Source organism: Trypanosoma cruzi, genomic scaffold, assembly GCF_000209065.1.
Source record: "Trypanosoma cruzi strain CL Brener 1047053512269 genomic scaffold, whole genome shotgun sequence".
Classification (NCBI taxonomy): domain Eukaryota; phylum Euglenozoa; class Kinetoplastea; order Trypanosomatida; family Trypanosomatidae; genus Trypanosoma; species Trypanosoma cruzi.
Genome location: NW_001849454.1, coordinates 3,295 through 20,973, shown reverse-complemented (window position 1 = coordinate 20,973; position 17,679 = coordinate 3,295). Strand labels below are relative to the sequence as shown.

The 17,679-nt window shown below is 50.5% G+C and overlaps 4 protein-coding genes across 4 annotated transcripts, besides 27 other annotated features; all 4 read right to left on the bottom strand.

Moving 5' to 3' along the window:
• Nucleotides 1-8,423: part of a sequence feature (heterozygous, Esmeraldo-like haplotype) that runs on past the window's edge.
• Nucleotides 49-84: a sequence feature (T-rich).
• Nucleotides 141-166: a microsatellite.
• Nucleotides 257-315: a sequence feature (GA-rich).
• Nucleotides 467-513: a microsatellite.
• Nucleotides 559-588: a microsatellite.
• Nucleotides 865-922: a sequence feature (A-rich).
• Nucleotides 946-971: a microsatellite.
• Tc00.1047053504425.70 (hypothetical protein, conserved) lies at nt 1,012-4,527 on the bottom strand (the record flags this gene model as incomplete). Its single annotated transcript, XM_808098.1, has 1 exon — nt 1,012-4,527. The coding sequence occupies one exon, from the start codon at nt 4,525-4,527 to the stop codon at nt 1,012-1,014; it is 3,516 nt and encodes a 1,171-aa protein (XP_813191.1).
• Nucleotides 4,538-4,587: a sequence feature (T-rich).
• Nucleotides 4,592-4,617: a microsatellite.
• Nucleotides 4,661-4,705: a microsatellite.
• Nucleotides 5,043-5,062: a microsatellite.
• Nucleotides 5,063-5,086: a sequence feature (AT_rich).
• Nucleotides 5,171-5,196: a microsatellite.
• Nucleotides 5,201-5,258: a sequence feature (T-rich).
• Nucleotides 5,473-6,528, bottom strand: Tc00.1047053504425.60 (NADP-dependent alcohol hydrogenase, putative; the record flags this gene model as incomplete). Its single annotated transcript, XM_808097.1, has 1 exon — nt 5,473-6,528. One exon carries the CDS (start codon nt 6,526-6,528, stop codon nt 5,473-5,475), a length of 1,056 nt encoding a protein of 351 aa, XP_813190.1.
• Nucleotides 7,267-7,371: a sequence feature (T-rich).
• Tc00.1047053504425.50 (hypothetical protein, conserved) lies at nt 7,395-7,919 on the bottom strand (the record flags this gene model as incomplete). Its single annotated transcript, XM_808096.1, has 1 exon — nt 7,395-7,919. One exon carries the CDS (start codon nt 7,917-7,919, stop codon nt 7,395-7,397), a length of 525 nt encoding a protein of 174 aa, XP_813189.1.
• Nucleotides 8,184-12,404: a mobile genetic element.
• Nucleotides 8,188-8,260: a mobile genetic element.
• Nucleotides 8,424-13,833: a sequence feature (areas not merged during assembly with more than two copies in the genome that could not be assigned to a particular haplotype).
• Nucleotides 12,233-12,403: a mobile genetic element.
• Nucleotides 12,415-12,635: a mobile genetic element.
• Nucleotides 13,341-13,396: a sequence feature (T-rich).
• Nucleotides 13,738-13,840: a sequence feature (T-rich).
• Nucleotides 13,834-14,687: a sequence feature (heterozygous, Esmeraldo-like haplotype).
• On the bottom strand, nt 13,929-16,937 carry Tc00.1047053504425.10 (trans-sialidase, putative; the record flags this gene model as incomplete). Its single annotated transcript, XM_808095.1, has 1 exon — nt 13,929-16,937. The coding sequence occupies one exon, from the start codon at nt 16,935-16,937 to the stop codon at nt 13,929-13,931; it is 3,009 nt and encodes a 1,002-aa protein (XP_813188.1).
• Nucleotides 14,688-16,814: a sequence feature (areas not merged during assembly with more than two copies in the genome that could not be assigned to a particular haplotype).
• Nucleotides 16,815-16,852: a sequence feature (heterozygous, non-Esmeraldo-like haplotype).
• Nucleotides 16,853-17,679: a sequence feature (areas merged during assembly that could not be assigned to a particular haplotype. This can correspond to areas where the two haplotypes were merged or to regions with more than two copies in the genome that were merged during assembly.).

Here is a 17,679-nt window from a genome sequence, read left to right as displayed (position 1 = left end):
CCCCCCCCCACCTCTCTCTCTCTCTCTTCAACACAACAAAGACGCATGAAAAAAAAAAAAAAAAGAAAAGAAGAGGAGAGGGAAAGGGAGGAGGTAAATAAAATCCTTCTTCTTTTTCTTCTCGCCTCCGTCTTCACGTATATGTATGTATGTATGTATGTATATAATTACAAGCATATAATATATTTTGCAGAACTGTCCTGGATTTCCATCCAGAATATTCTCCTTCTTATTTCTTCCAAATATCTTCACACATCTCCTCCTCCTCCCCCACTCCCTCCTCCCCTCCCCACTCCTCCCCCCCTCCTCCTCCTCGATGCACAAGCACAAACTTCTTTCAGTGAAATAAGATTAAAGACAGCCACGATAAACCGATACATACACAAACAGAAAACACACTTCCCTCACGCACTTCACGTCACTCACTCTTCATGCTGTCATTCAGCATCAACGGAGAGAGAGAGAGAAAAAAAAAAAAAATAAAAAAAAAAAAAAAAGAAAAACAGAAAGAAACATAGATAGACAGATGTGTGCCCATCTAAATTAGCCAATAATATTTAATATAATATAATATATATATATAATATACCTACATAAAAAAACAAACAAAAAAAGGGGGAAAAAGAAATATGTTCGTAGATCGTTTCTTCTTCTTCTTTTTTTTTTTTTTTTCCTCAAGAAAACTCTCTAAGAAACATACATCGTCCTTTTTTTCTTCTTTTTTTTTTTTTGGGGAAGGGGGGGGGGGGTTCCCTCTTCCCCTCCACCGCAGTGCTCCATCCATCCCTTCTTTCCTTCCTTTTTTCACTTCTCTCGTTTTCTTGTCTTTGCTATCGCTCTCACTACCCACACACCCACAAATCCTCTTTTTTTTATTTTTTTTATTATTTTTTCTGTTTGTTTGTTTTATATTTCCTCTTCTCCGTCGTCGCGCGATACCAGCAGAAAAAAAAAAAAAAAAGAAAAAAAAAGCCCAAACCCTTCACCCCCCCTTTTTTTGTTCCTCGCACATCATCGCGCAATGCTGGTGAACTTCGCGAGCAGCAACCACGCGGTGAATAACAAAAGAAGAATGGAGCCCGCAAGTTGTGCCACGTCTGTGTTGAAGCGTTTCGGCTTCAGGCCAATGTTCGACAGGTATTGAAGGCACATGATTGGGATGCTTGTTGATGACGGCTTCCCCGTTTCGTCTGTCGGAGAAAATGTGCAAGCCTGCCCGTCAAGCTCATTCACAAGCAACGCCTCAAAGGCGGCAAAAAAAGGCGACATCATTTGAAAGGGTCGTAGTGCTGCTGGCACCGTCTCGGACTGCACGAGAAACCCACCAAAAACAAAATTCCACAAAATAAAAACACTACTAAGTAACGCTGCCGCTCCAAACGATCCCGTAATAATTCCAATGCACAGCACAATAAGCGTAATGCAGATGGAGAAGAGCACCACAATAACAACAAACCAAAAGAAGTGCACCCCATCGTCTACGCGAAGTCCCATAGGGAAGTAAATAAGCGACGCAAGCACCATCGCAGGGACGATGCGGAGTGGAAGAATATCAATAAATATCTTCGAGAGAAGGTACGGTAGAGTGCGATAAAAACCATTTTCCCGTTCCACCACAAAGAGCTTTCGCTCGACAACAAGCTGCTCCAAGCAACTGAGCGAGACAAAGGAAACAACAAGCAGCATAAATGTGATGGATCCGGCACGGTTCAGTGCCCCAGGGAGGTCAAGTCTTTGATCGTGATACAGCACCATCATGAGGCCCCCAACACACGCCGTAACCGCCGCGTGACACAAAAGCAGATGGAAGGACGAAATAAGGCAGCATGCGGCCCGTGAACTTAAGAGCGCAAGCTGCTGGTACACATTTGCATAATAGACATGAAGGGTGGATGCATTGCGGAGAATATCATCGCCTTCCACAAGCGTTTCACATTCACTTACGCCATTTGTGCCATTGTTTTCGCGGGGTTCTCGGAAAAATTCCGTTCCCTCGTGTTGCATCATGCCAAATGTGGAACTCACATCCTCCGCCTGAATCTCCATGCGGGTAGTGTCGTCAAGAATATCTTCCAATTTCATAAGGTACTCCGCATGATTCGGATGATCGGCAGAACGCGGAACCGACTTTGCACCACCCACAATGCGCTCAATACGCTTTTCAAGCGTCTCTGCCGCGATACAGGCCGGTCCACAGTAAATACTCACCCCACGGGAGAGCAACAGGAGTTTATCAAACAATTCAAATATTTCCTGCGATGGCTGGTGAATACTAAAAATGACAATAGGCTTGAAAGCAAAATAATGTGGCGCATACGCCTGCATGGGTGACTCCTTAGCCAATTCTACCACAGACTCCATAACACGTTTTGCACTGACCGCATCTAGACCACTTGTTGGTTCATCCAAAAAAAGAATACGTGGATTCGCAAGCAATTCAACCGCAATAGAGACACGACGCTTCTCGCCCCCGCTCACACCTCGAAGACCACTTCCATCACCAATCACAGTGTGTTCACATTGTTGTAGCCGCAGTGCCTCTATCATGTGTCGAACAATACTTTTAATGGTCGTGTTAGAAAAGGCCTGTGGAAGTTTCAGTCGCGCCGCGTATTCAATTGTCTGATGCACAGTCAATGCTGGTAGTAAAGTATCCTCCTGTGAGACATATCCAATGATGTTACGGTATTGCTTAATTGACTTAGCCGAAGCCGTGTTGACGGGTGTGCCATTGAGGGAAATGGTTCCTGTCGTCCTGCCCTGTTTACTTCGTGCTGACAGGAGATCCAGCAAGGTTGTTTTGCCTGCACCAGATGGACCAAGAATGGCAAGCACTTCGCCGGAGCGCACCGTGAAGTTCACTCGGTTCAGAAGTGGACGTGTTCTCGTCTCCTCCTTTGCGGCAAATCGTGAGCCGGGCAAGGAGTAGGCAAGGTCCGTTAACTGCAGCTCAAAAGGGGACTTCGTGAGACGACGAAAGTACTCAATGCGGTCCGCTTCGTGTGGCATGGCGATGAGAATACGTCTGGCGTCACTCGTCGTGTGCGATCCGCCGGGATGCCTGTGGAAGGAGAGCCCAATGGACTCCGTACCGTTGGAGCTCACATCCTCCTCTGCAGAATCTCCTCGCAGGGAAAGTCGGTTTTGCTGCTGCGGCCCCTTTTTCTCCAGCAAAGAAGTTTTGGCAGGAGTACCACTGCTATCGCTCGCTACATCCAGAGAACACCGTTTTTCCAATTGCGGTTGCGGCTCCGAGAGACCGAACATGCGTACAAACTCTGCAGCCCGCTTGCGCGATACGGAGCGGAGCCACAAGGCGTGCGCGGTAATCAAGAGCACCACTACAGTGAGCACGAGGGTGAGGATAAAAAGGAGGTCGCGCTGCGCCTGCACCGTCTCTGGTTGAACCATCTTTGGTTCATTGGGAAACTTCTTCGTGTCAACACACTCGCTGGCATTGCACTCAAGGTCAAACACGAGCGTGATGTCTTCCATTGTTAGTTGACAGTGACGCGTACGTAAATTACATGCATATCGAATACTATTTCTGATAAGCGGCAAAATCTTATTACCCACGAGTGACTTTGAGCAAACAGGATCATAGCCCTCAGGTGGGTCTTTGGAACAGTGACACTCCGTGTGCTTACATTTATACACGGCGTATACATCGGAGGCTTCGGACCGCATTAAAATGAGCATCACACTAATAAACAGAACCGTGGAAACCGTCAAGCTGACTCCCAAGCCAACCACAATCTTTGCCTTGCGACGGTAGCCGAGTGTAGAAGATACAAAACGCAGCAAGGCAATCAAAGCACATATAGTGAGAATCACCACTTGTCCTGTCAACACCACCGCTTTAAATGCACGACTTGGTTTCGGTGGATCGTTGCTCTCATTACCTTTGTTTTGTACCACCAACTGCATGGAGCATTCTGAAGTGTTGCAATGGAAAAAAGGATCCACAAATTCACGATGGGGCTCAATGCGGAATAAAGTGAGGCTACACACGCCCCCCTCGCCTGCGGCAAAAGCGGTACCATCCTCCGTGCTGCAATTCAATGCGACAACCGCCTCAATTGCTCGACCGCCCCCGAGTATAGATAAAAATGGGGAGTTCAGTGAGCATTCAAACTGTGTGCTGGATCCACGTATGGCGAGACCATGTTGACACACACTGGATGCGTCAAGCTGGGCAGCGCACACTTCATTGCGCTGGCACATTTCGCAGCGCAGACCTGTAAAATTACTAGCCTCGGGACAGTTGCAGTCACCATTTCTCATTATGCCTCCATTCATGCACTTATCGTCGTCACTTTCTTCGAATGCAGCCATGTTCATAAAAGAACGAAAGCCGAGACCACTTGGATCCCTGCTAGGTTCAGACAACAAAAGCTTTTCATACCACGAGAGCAATACATCCGGTGACACGCCCGTCTCTTCACACCACACAAACGACGGTAGTAACACAAGGACAAGGAGGCACACAGTCCCCCCAAGAAGTCGTGATTTCCTAAAAGCATGCATCTACAAGCAGAAAAAAGCAAAAACAAAACCAAACAAATAATAAAAAAAAAAAAAAAAAAACGAAAATAATAATAATAATAATAATAATAAAAGAAGGCTAAACTCTAAGCAACACCTTTGAAAGGAAAAGAGCAAAAAAAAAAAAAAAAAAAAAGAAAAAAAGAAAAAGAAAGAAAAAGATACATGACAGTTTGCTTCAGTGTACCCGCAAAAACATTCCCTTCCCCACTCCGGATGAGATCCATCCAACTACACCTCCCTCCCTCCCCTTCTCACCCACGGCAGGATTACAAATAAATTCAACAGAAATAAAATATGAGAACCGGGACGGCTGGGAGGTGATCACATCGGCAGTCTCCTTCTCAGGCCCCACAAAACCCACCAGGCTTCCCTCCACATGGAGATTAGTAGCCTTCGCAGTGCCACAGTGAGTGCGTCGAACAACAACAAGAAGAAAGAGAAGAAAAAAGAGCCGCAAAAGACCCCTCTTTTCAACGCGGTTTCATGAGAATGAAAACAACAACAACAACAACAAAAAAAAAAATTTATTTTAAATAAACGGGGGAAAATGAACAAGACATGTCAGCACCTACTAATCCTCCACCTCATCCGTTCACACATTCCTTTCCACAAGCTTTTAACCAATAATAATAATAATAATAATAATAAAGAAAAAACCAAAAACCAAAAACAAAACCACCAACAAATAAAGAAAAAATTAAAAAAAAAAAGCCCCAAAACGTCAAAGGATCCACAAATAAGGAGGGAAAATCAACAATACGATCATCCAATCATTTCTTCATGTCCGTTCGCACATCCCTTCTACAAGCTGCTAAAAGAAATAAAAAAGAAAATAGCTCCCTTACAAAAGAAGTTTTAAATAGGGAGTATATAAAAACCTTTGATTCTACCTACTATCTCCTTCTCCCGCTGGTGCACATTGACTCATTGTCCAAGTGTGGCCATGTCAATGACAAAGCGATACCTCACATCACTTTTCATCACACGTTCGTATGCTGTATTAATATAATCGATGCTGATTAGTTCAATGTCCGATACGATGCCGTGTTTGCCACAGAAGTCAAGCATCTCTTGTGTTTCGGGAATGCCTCCGATGAGTGAAGCGCCGATTGACTTGCGCCCCTTCAGTAGCAAAAAGGGTGATACCGGCGGATGCGGGTTCTCCGGCAGACCGACCAGTATGTGCACACCATCCGTCGTGAGGGCGAGAATGTACGGCGACAAGTCGTGCGTGTTTCCAACGGTGTCAATAATAAGATTGAGCGTGTTCTTAACCGCCTTCATCTGCCCCGGGTCCTTCGAGATGACGACGTGGTCCGCGCCGAGCATCCTGGCTGCCTCCCGCTTGCCCTCACTGGTTGTAAAAACAGTGACCTCCGCACCCATCGCCTTGGCGATCTTCACTGCCATGTGGCCGAGGCCGCCAAGCCCCACAACACCCACTTTCGTCCCCGCTTTCGTGCCCCAGTGCCGCAGGGGTGAGTAAGTCGTGATACCGGCACACAGCAGTGGGGCGGTCGCGGCAAGATCAAGGTTGGTGGGAATGAGCAGCACAAAGCTCTCCTTTACCACAATGTGGTCAGAGTACCCACCATACGTGGGTTCGCCGCTGCCGCGAGCCCGTGAGTTGTACGTCGAGGTCGTTCCTTCCACGCAGAATTGCTCAAGGCCCCTCTTGCACTCCACACACTTTTCACATGAGTCCACCATGCAGCCCACACCAACCGTGTCTCCCACCTTGAACTTCTTAACGTTTGCACCAACCGACGTTACATGACCGACAATCTCGTGGCCAGGCACCATCGGAAACAGAGACCCACCCCACTCATCACGCGCCTGGTGGATGTCGCTGTGGCACACGCCGCAGAACAAAATCTTGATGCTCACATCATCGGCCCCAACAGCACGTCGCTGGAAGCTGAAGGGTGCGAGGGGAGCTTTTGCTGACGGCGCTGCGTAACCTTTTGCGTTCGTCGCCATTACGCTTACTCTGGTTTCACGGTATATTCAATTCACTTGGGGAATAAATAGGATTCTACAATAAAAAGGGGGGAACAAAGTAATTATTTGTAATGGGAGAATGAAAAGATCCCTGTGACGGTCACAATAAAGAGAAAAAAAGGCAGGAGAAGGTAAAATAGTTTGGGAGGAGGAACACAACGCACCAAAAAGCGTTCAGCGTACTGGTGGTGATAGTCCCCGCCAGCACCACACGCTCCATGTGCGTCTCAACGAGACTCTCAGTCCCCTACACAGCGAGTTGACACGCTTGAAGTGAGCCGTTAGCCCCCTTTTGGGGTCAATCGATATCCCCTTCACAGAGACGTGGTGTCGCGCCATCTCCTCTTCTTTCGCGTCTCCCTGCAGAGCTTCAAAGTCAACAAACAAAAAAGAAAACAAAAACGAGTTCTCTCCTATACAAATAGTGTACTCCTGAAAATTCTTTTCCTCTGCTTCCTTTTATTTTTGCTCAAATGGATCCACGCATAGATGAGACATAATTCCGAGTTGGCTACAGTCACGACCCTTCCAACAATGTGACCGCACACAATAAAAAAAGGTGCCGTCATAGGTGCACGCCACACAGAACTCCACAAACTGAACCCCACGCAAACCTAAGCCGCCCGAATCAATTATGATCCTCAAAAAGATGTAGCAGTACCTCCCTCCTGCATGTCGACAACAATACAAATACGTAAACAAAAACCTTCCGGCTGCAAGAAAAACAAACAAAAAAAACAAGAAGAGAATCAACAGCAATGAACACAGACAGAAAGAAAAAAGGAAAAAACAACAAAAAACAAAAAGCCACAGGCAAAAATATTTCGTGCATGTTGCAATGCAATTCAGGGAAGCAAAAAGACCTGCTCCACCGATAGGGGCAAATCCGCCGCAATGCTCCAAGTCATACGAGTCCCACACAAATTCCTTCTCTCATCGGACCCACCGCTACTCAACAGACGCTGCCGCTTCTGCGCATTCCTCCAGTAATCCTCAGCAAAGGGGGGTGCAGCGGCATGATACTCACGCGCCTCCTCTTCAAACAGGGTAGTCAACTCCAATAACGTCTGCCTGAATAGCGCACTTTGTGCGTTCGTCACGCCGCTAATTTCCTGCTGACGCTCCACACCAAAGAGAAGCCACTCGATGCACTCTTGCCAGTCCGAAAACTGGCGGCTCTGCATCCAGCGGCGGGTACAGGCGGCTAATTCAACAACTCCGTCCACTCCCCTCTCACTCGACTCCTGTGCGTAGAGCAAGATGTCTGCTGCTCTTCTCGCCACCTCTGGGCACTGAAGCGCCATTCCGACTCCTGCCTCATATGACAGAAACAAACACCGCCGACGGAGCTGCAAGGCTCTTTCACACATTCTTCACAAAAACGAGCTCTAATCTTTTCCCGAGACGGCGAAGAAAAAGCCTAAAAAAGATTAAATGAGATGGAGAGAAAGAAAGAGAAAAAATATCCTCCAGGGCCGCTTTCCTCATCCTGAGGTTATCAGTCACAGAAAACAAACTAGACGGAAATGAGAAGTAAATGGAATAAGAGTGGGTTCACCACATCCCCAAACTTTACACCAAGTAAATGTATGTATATATACATCATCCATTAGCCACAGTTGTGGCCCGCTCACTCCACTCGGATTGGATATATATATATTAATTGAGAAGTGGCAGACTTTGGGGTCCTCCAGCCAAAAGACCCCGCCGCTGCCCTTCGCAAGTTCCACCCCTTCGCCACGTCCTGAAGCGTAAAAACACAACCGCGTGATATGCCGTCTGCGGGGTTTTCTGCACACCGTACGTAGGCAACGGATGCCTGTAATCTGTGAGAGTCCAAAAACTCATATATCCGCCGCAGCTCCCACGCCATGGCGTTTGATTTTGAGCTGCCTTTATTCGCCGCTCCTTGCAGCGAAGTGTTGTCCACCCAAACGTCCATGGTGGATGGCAAGACGGCGGGAAAAGCCGATAAGGCTAAGCGTAACGCGCGTGCCTCGGCCTGCATGATAAGAAAAGGCTCTTCCACTCTCCTCCGGCGATTTTAACGTCGCCGGTGTCTGGAATGAAAACGGCTCACCATCCACAGAGCGACACATAAGTGATGATGGCGGCGGATGCCTTTTCCGTGGGCTTGATGATTCGCCTATGATTATTCTCGATGATGTGTCGCAATCTCTCGCCCAAACCAACCGCTGATGGCGGAACGTTTGCCGGGGATGTCTCCTGCACAATCCCCCGGTTAACTGCCGTTAATCGTCGTCGCACTGCCTTGATGAAAAAGTAGTAAGCACATAAACGCCTGAAAAAAATGGCCGCCGCGTACAAAAAGCGTGACGCCATAACCTCCATTTCTGCGATGGTTAAATACTTCAGCGACGGCATGGCGCATACAGACCGGGCAAACTCATCTCTCAGGGACACCGCCCGGTGAGTATGATCAAACCGCACCCCAAGAAAGGTGTAATGCGTGGCGCCCAATTCGTGATCCTCCTCCATCGTGGCGTGACGGCCATCCGCATTACGAAGTACTTGGACTTCCCACAATGTCGCGTCGCTTTTCGACCCTGCAATGCGTATATCATCGATCCATACGTCGATACGCACCGATGGAGGTGCAGCTCGGAGAAAGTGAACCACCGTCGTCACCCCCGCAATTGCCGAAGTAATAATGATCTGGAGAATTTCTGGGCTGGCCTTGTATCCCATTGGGAGCCGTGCCAGCTCCACCAGCGTGCCATCCTCCACGCGGCATCAAAAGAGATGCCGAGTCCCCGCAGCAACAAAGAAAGAAAAAAGGATGCCTTTAAATCCAGGCAGGAAGCGGCCTCAGTTATCACAGGTGGCAAATAATGGGAAATGTGTAAAAGAGGAACATTGGCCTCGTAAGGGTCGTCTCTCTTCTTTTCACGTGGCCACGCGATCCATCGTCGTCGTGAACCGGTGGGTTTCTCCTCCACCACAGAAAAGGGCATCATCCATCCGCCGCTTGTTACTGTAAACGAAGCGTCCTCGATTATTCCCGCTTCTTTCATTAATCGCACGTCAGCGACTGGAATCCTCCGTGAGCCTTAGCGCGCGTTACCGGAGGAGGATAAAGGTAAAGGGGACCGCCCAACGTGCCCACACACTTGCATGAGTCTCTCCAAGGTGGCCGGGTTCAACCGACTCTTAATCCACTTTGGTATTCAATACGGGCACATTAACTTGTTGTTGTAGCGGAATGGTTCGTTCCTCTTGTGGAGTGGCCGGACGCGTCCTTGTCGTGCGTCTTGTTATTGTAGCAGCATGATACCAAAAATCATGGAAAAACACTCCTCCGCTCGCAACCAGGGTTCCTGCCCTTCCGCCGTTCTCCCTTTACATCAATGCGACATGCGACGACACCTGGGTCAGCATTGTGGTGTGCCTCCTCAAATATCGGACTGTGTTCTGGGGAAGGTCGAACGGATCGACGTGCACCGCCAACTGCGAGATCACGTGTGGGTCCCAATCGTATGTCTCCACAATTTGAGTCGCGTGCCTCAACGCTCCCCGTTTTGTGGAATGCGCCGTGGCATTCCAAGGAGCCAGAGCTCGCTCCACGTGGGCAGCCGTCAGATTCGTGAGTTTCTCGTTGTGTCGAAGTGTCCTGCATAGCTTTATGGTGTCTAACGCGTCCTCCTGCCCTCGTATCCTGACGGACCGTGAGGCGCGGTGGGGATCCGCTTTCGCCGTCCTCGGCGCCACGGACCAATCAAAATTATGGCCCCGTCCGGCTCCAGTGTGGAATTGTTGGGGTTAAGGCCACAATCTCGGGCCAACAGCTCGCCACTGTCCACGCAAGTCGTAAGACAACACGTTGCTTCCAGTCAGTCCGGCTTCGGATATATTGATCCACCCTTCCTCTATCAAGTGGCGCGCCTGCTTCGCCTCTTATCGCGCCGCAATTTTTTGTAGCCCCAGAATCGCCATGCCCAGCGGGGTTCGATCCATCTGCAACATGGACCGCAGCATCCTGGCGTGCTGCCGTCGGGTCGATGGCGCCACGCAGACTATTGCCGCCAAAAAGGCCGCGCAGCTCTCCGCGTTGATCGGCTGTTTGTGCGTGCAGCAAAAGGCTGTAAATTGCCCGCTAGAGTCATTCTCTGCTGCCACGTTGACGGCGCCCACATCTCTCGAGCCACCTCGTTCGCTCCCCTCATATAGCTGGTCCAAAGCGGGGATGTCGGAGGTTCGTCGTACCACGGTTGAATTTCTTTGCGGATAAGCTCCATTGCCCTTCTCGTCAATTGTTTCGGGCGATTCAAAATATCGGATGAAGTGTCTGCGGCACGGTGCGATGCCTGTGAGGATTGGTGGGAGGTGGTGGAATGGATGGGGCTGTTTTCGTCCGCCCTCGTAAGCAGCCGGCAGCCCCTCGCCGTTTTTTAATGGCCGACTGCGCTGCGAGTAATCCCTACTGGCTGCGCTGCGCACGTTTCGTGTAGATGCATCGTGTCCATAAATACGACACAACTGACATCGCGACAATCGTTGTTTTTGTTGGGTTACGCGCCGCTCCACAAGAGGCTGGGTCGCCCTCGCGTGTTCGTCAGCCTCGTGAACGGACATGTGAAGGCGGGCACGAAGTGTGGAGGGCGGGATATGCTGGGGTCGGTTGTTATCGCGATCAGCATCCGGAAGGTCTGCGGTAGGGCCCTGCCAAAATCCATGAACTGATCGGTGGGCTCCCGTTCTATCTCCGGCGCGCGTCTGCACAACACAAAACCGTCGATGGCCATTTGAACCTGAGAGTCCACTTAGTGCAAACAATAACCGTATGCGCATCGGAGGTCGACGAGGACTCCGGAGACGACGTCATTCCATACACGCGGGGCCCAAGTGTCAACGCCCAATGCAAGGAAATGCAGTAACTGATCCTCTGCACCGGAGTCATCTTCGAAGTGGAAGGTGTGGGAGGGCAAAGGCATCGAGTGAGGGAGATGTGGTCGCCCAAAATTGCCCTGAGACGTATGGGTGTTGACCCGCCGTCTCTCTCCCGTGAGATTGCGTTGGGGAAACGTGGATGCTGGCACGCCCCCAGCCATCAAACGATGCCGTTGGTGCGGTGTGTGTTTACGCCATCTGGCGGCCCTCTCCGAGAGGTGGGCGCCTCGCGTTGACACGGCGTCTCCGCGTCCCGCAAGAAAACCGCCGGCCACCGCAATGTGAGATCCTCGTGCCGACAAGTAATTATGCACCTCTTCCACCTGAGAGTAAAGCTGAGCACTCCGATCCGCAACGTCCGCGACGGCACTGGCGTAGTCGGTGCTCAGTCTCTGCCCTCCAGCAATGATCAGCCCCTGCTGGACCCCCAACTTCCGGGCCGCACACACACGATGGGCAGCAGCACTCGAACCTCGAAATTAGGTACTTGAGGCGCCCGGTGATTCGCAAAGTGCCCCGCAACGGTCGACTCCTCCCAGTGCATGGCGATGTTTCCTGAAACCAAGCGTAAGCCTGTCATTGTTGCGGCGGGGGCTACCACCGCATCCAACGGCCCGTGTTCATCAACGAAGACGAGCTGCACCCGTACATCGCCATGCTGGCTTGCCAAGTCCAACATGCGGGCACCAATGTCGCTCCTCCCCGTCGCCGTGTAAAAGAAACCACTGCCATTTCCTTCAATCAGCTTGCAGGGATCCCGTGTGGCTGTGAAAACCAAAATAATTACAAATCGTCTGAACGCTAACAGTTCCCTGATTCCCTCAATCGCGGTCAACCAAACATTCACAAAATAGAAAGGGATTGTGAAGAAATATCTCCGTTTTACCAGGACACATATACATTAGGGACGCCAGCCTACCTCATGAGCATCCTCCTCACAAGCTCCCAATGAGACAAAGACATATTTCTGTACTATTCCTTCCTATCGCATGAATTCCTTTAGAAGACGGCGATGGAAGCAACCAAAGGAACCGATAGCGTCAAGATGAATATTTTTATTTATGCCGTACCATCCGCCCCCTCTCTTGATTCCCACCCCTGCGGCGGGGTCTTGTGGCTGGAGAGGCCCAAAGTCTGCCACTTCGTAAGCTATAAAAATAGGTATATCCGAATAGAACGTTCAACATGTCACGAGAGAGGGACCACCAGAATATATAAATATACACATATATGCGGAGCAAGCAACGAGGGTTTGGCGAACCCACTGCCTCTCCGTTTACTCATTCTCCCTTTCCGTCGTATTTTATTTCCTTCGGAAATTTGGGGATCCGGCCAGCAGCCCAGACAAATAATCCCTTCCTTTCTTCTTCCTGTTTGCGTGTGTGCCACAGGCACGGTTTGATTCAAGTGGCATTGGCGCCTCCACGCAACCACATCCTTCCGTTGCCGCATTTGCGGGGCAAGTGAGTTTGGGCATCCAGAGCACACACACACACACACACGGCCGCAACGAGGGGGACGGGGCGCATCCAAGTCCACGGCGCAGTCCTTCACTTCTCTCCGCCCAGACGGAATAGCGCTGCGCCTCACAGCGGGTCGTGGCGGGTGGCGTCCCACACTCACAATTGGGGCACGGCGCACGCCATCCGCTCCCTCCGAGTGCACTCAGCAGGCCGGCGCCCAGTCACCCTCGTGCCATCGCACAGAGGGGTGCACAAACAATCGTCGTCGCGGACCATCGGTGCCTCTAGCAGAAAAGAAAAAGAAGAAGAAATGGGGGCGTGTCAGCAGCACAGCCAGCAGAGGGACTATAAAAGGGACACGGAGACACACAGTAACAGTGGGCACGGCAGAGACGGAACAGAGACTGTAGTGATTTACCGAAACAAAAGAAAAAAAAAACAAAAACGAAGCAAAAAGGAAGCAAAAAACAAAAACATTTGATTCGGCAGATGTGTCATTTCATGTGCCACGCAGCACAATACAACCGTGTTCTTGAGTTTGTACATACTGCCCGCACACACACAAATAAAAAAGGAATTGTACTCTCCCACCAGCCCACACAACATCCCTCACATTCCATGCGGCATCCGGCCTGCTCCTCCACTCCTCCTTTCGTGCAGTCCGTGGGACGCACAGCAATGAGGCCGGCACCGCGTGTGGGCAAAAAAAAGCAAACAAAAGAGGGAAAAACACGTCACTCGTGACGGTGTTTAGCAAGCGACCATTTGCGGGAAAACACACAAATAGGAATGCTGATTATTTCAACAGAGCACCAACAAAAAAAAAAAAAAAAAACGGAGCACCAAGAAGAAACAACAACAGAAAACAGAAAACAGAAAAAAAAAAGAAAAAAACCATAAAAAAGAAGAAGAAAAAGAAAGTATCCTTGACAAAGTTGAGTGAGTGATGCTGGGAGCTGCACAGTTGTTGTTCCACGAAAAGCCGCTATTCCACTCCTCCCTCAGACCTCAGCAGAGAGCCGCAGTGCCCCACAGCCCCAGAAGCAGCAGCAACAGCACCCGAGACACACACCCGTGCACGGTGCTGTCACCAATTAGAGTCATGGCCGACAAGTCGAACTGCCCGTTCTCAAGCAAAATGCCATGTTCCGAGAGCGATGTTGCGTTGGACTCCGATGGGATCTTGTTTTTCCCAGGCGCTGTGCTTGTATTACCCGGTGCGGCATCATCGCCATCCAACACTTCATCATGGCCTTGAGCAGTTTCCGGGTCTGTGCTGGGCTCATGGGCGGCTGTGGCACCGTCCACGGGCGTCACCTCAGTGCTGTGGAATGAGTCGGGGCCGCTGCTCGCACCCACAGCAGTGTGGGGATTTGTGTCCTTCCTCTCCTCGGGGTCAACGGTTTGTTCGTCGCTGGTGAGCGGGGCGGAATGGAATGACGACTCTTCCACGTCCTCTGAAGCATCAGATAGAGTGCTGTGCTGCGGCCGTTCTTCAGTGGTTTTCCTCTGCGGAGTGGCGACAACCACCTCTTCAGCCTGCTCCGTCATCGGCTGAACCACGCTGAGAGACGAGTGCTCCTGTTCACTTTCAAAGTGATCCTCGCCGGAAGACACATCGGTTTCACGTGCTTTTTGAGGACTGTCTTCTCCCGCTGTTGGAGAGAATGAGGACGCCGAGCCAACACTGCCGGATGCCACATCTTCCACTTTCCCCTCGGCGGCTGAGGTGGACGAGCCAGCGGGATCAGCAGAAGGTGCCTGCCCGGAACCTGCTGAATGCTTTTCATTTTTTGATTTTTCCGGTGATAAGTCTTGTTTTTGTGGTGATGGTGTGGCGTCTTTTTCAGAGGGTTGACTCAAATGACTGTTTTGAGGCGCACCTTTTGGGGCCGACACCTCCGCCTCTGGAGCAGCGGCCACGTTCCTCTTCTTTAGTGGGTTGAGCTCATTATCTTTCAATAAGCGGTTGTACAGCAGGACGTTGCACACCGTCACATGAACGTTGCCCGAGTTGCTCTTGCCGTCCCCGCCAATGTAAAAGTGCGAGATGCTGTGGGAGCTCAACAGTTTTTGTAACTTGTGAGAAAAGCTCTTATAGATATCCTCAACTTCATAATCATCGGTGTCGCATATCCTCTTTCCATCCACGTACACAAACAGCCCATTATTATAATCCATTTGCAGTACCACATGATATTTCGTGTTTGCTTCCCATCCGGCATTCTCATCATGCGCCGGCAGCGTCAAACGACTGCCGTTGAAGATTATCCTCCACTTTTTGTCGTGGGTGTACGACAGACCAAAAAGCACCGTGCCTTGTGCATCGTTCATCCTCACACCCATCAAAGGGATGGGGCTGCTGCCTGTCTCCGGAGCCTTATCGATGGACACCGTCGCCACAAGAGTAAACCTAGAGTTCGCAAAGTGGTACGGCACATTCTGCCCCATGCCGCCAACAGGCCACTCCGCCCACGCTCCGGGTCCTTTGAACGTCAATCCACCATCAGGAGTACTTTCCACTTTCCCGTGAACGGTTGCATTCACGCAGAGGTACTCGTCTGCCCACGTGCTCTTAGTTGACTTGTTGGATAAGAGGCCAACCAGCCCTTTGGTGAGGTCACCATCATCACAGTCACGTCGTTCATTTGCATCCTTTTCATTCCCGCAGCCGTATTCCTTCGCAATTTGCGCGTCCTTCTCCTTCCATGCAGCCAACACCTTCCTCATGTCCTCCAACTTCTCCGTCAAGTCCACAAAAGCAATGTTGTACTTACCGTCCTCTGCAGCAGCGACCTCGTAAGAGCAGTACAGTTTCTTCTCTTCTTTCTCTTCTTCCCCTTCCAATGACGGCGCTTCGGCCGTGGCGTACAGCAGAGTGCTGGCGGCAACGTTCTCATTCTCAGCGGATATCGGTCCAACATCATGAATTCGCTGCATGTCCGTCAGCCACAAGTGAAGTCGACCCGTTTCTTGTTTTCCCTCCTCCCCGGAATATACCGGCTGGCTGACGAGGATGACTTTCTGTTCATCGATCGTCGCGCTAACGAAGCCACCCTGCACGCCGTGCCCAGTACGTTTCAGCGAGTTGCCCCACACGCGTGAAAGAGTGTCGTATTCCTCCGTCCACCGATTCCCCATGGTGCTTGACAAGTAAACCCTGCGGCTGCCGTCCTCACACGACGTCATCATGAGAAGACTTTTATCCTTCCATTCAAGAACCGCAGGCTGGATGCATCCCTCATCACTCGTACCATTTGAAAACTCCCAGCCATAAGTAAAACCTTTGGCGAGGATAACCAACGAAACGTTCTTTCCATCATTGGTCAAGGCTTGAATAGGCAGCACGTAGCGACTTTCTTCCTCCATCCTAATGCCCGCGCCACCACCACCCAGGAATTGTTTGAAGCGTTTGGGGTTGGTGCTGTAATCCCCCCAAATGTCATAAGGAACTCCTGACGTGCTTTTAATTCCCCAATTAAACTCCTTCTTTTCCTCATCGTCATCGTCATGCGGAATCAAACCACCAGCTGCTATCCTGGGCGCCCAATATCCATCACCAGTCACCTCCGTCAATGGAGCCGTTGACTTGCCATAACCCCCGACAAGAGCATTTGTTTCATCATTATTACCATTCACAAAGGTTGTTGGGCTCAACAGGCGGTCAATTTTCACGTCGTAATGATCAAACACGATGGCAGTTCCATTTGTCCACTCCCCTCCATCGCATTTCATCGACTTTGCAGCAAGACTGACACACGATTTTTTATCCGTGGTGTTTGTGTAATGCGCTTCAACAGTGGCCACAACAACACCATTCACATAAACAAGAGAAGGTGCACGGAACGAGCCAAACGCCTGTACCAAATTTTCAGTCTCTGGATCATTAAACAAATCCCCTCCTTTAAAGATGATTCCGTTCCTTGGGTTACTCGCCTCAGCGGATGCAGCACCACTGCCAGAGCACATCATCAAGAGGAGAAGCAGCACCGCAGAATGGAAGAGATGCCGGGACATGTTAGGCCTCTGATGCCCACTCTCTCCTTCCTTCCTTCCTCCTTTCGCTGGATCCGGCCACGCGAGTACGGTTGTGTGTGCGGGGTGCCTTCACAGCAGCAACGCTTGAGAGTATATTAATGCGTGTGTGTGGGCGGTGTGTGTGTGTACTGTTGTTGTTCCTTTGAGAGCCCTCAGAGTGCACAGTAGCGATTCGCGCTTGTTTTACTTCCTTTTTTTTGTGTGTGAAAGAAATGAAAAAAGTCATGGAGGAGAAACACAGCGAGTTGCAAGGGAAACCAGTGCGCACCGGCAGCAGCCACGCACCATGGACGAGGAGAAGAGACCCACCGCCTCCAGAACATTCTCACGGCCAACGGGATGCGGCCACATCCCCGCAGCCAACACACAACGCACCCGGAGCGAGCACCCACCCCGCCAGCCACACGTTGAAGTGGGTCCTCACCCATCCACCAGTCACGCGGCGCCCTACTCCACGCAGTCACACGCGGTGCACCACACCATCAGGAAAAGAGACTCGCGGCGCGCGCTCCCTCTCCCCTCTCTTATCTTCATGCCCACGGAAAAAAACAACAGCCGCACGCAACTGCCAGCACAGAGTGTGAGTGGGCCAGCCAACTGCACCAGAATGCATATATCATGTAAGTGACCTCGTGTGTGCCTACGGACATGTAAAAAGAAAAGGGGGCAAAGCAAACCATACGAGGGCACACACAGCCACAGAAGAGTGCCAGACAAAAAT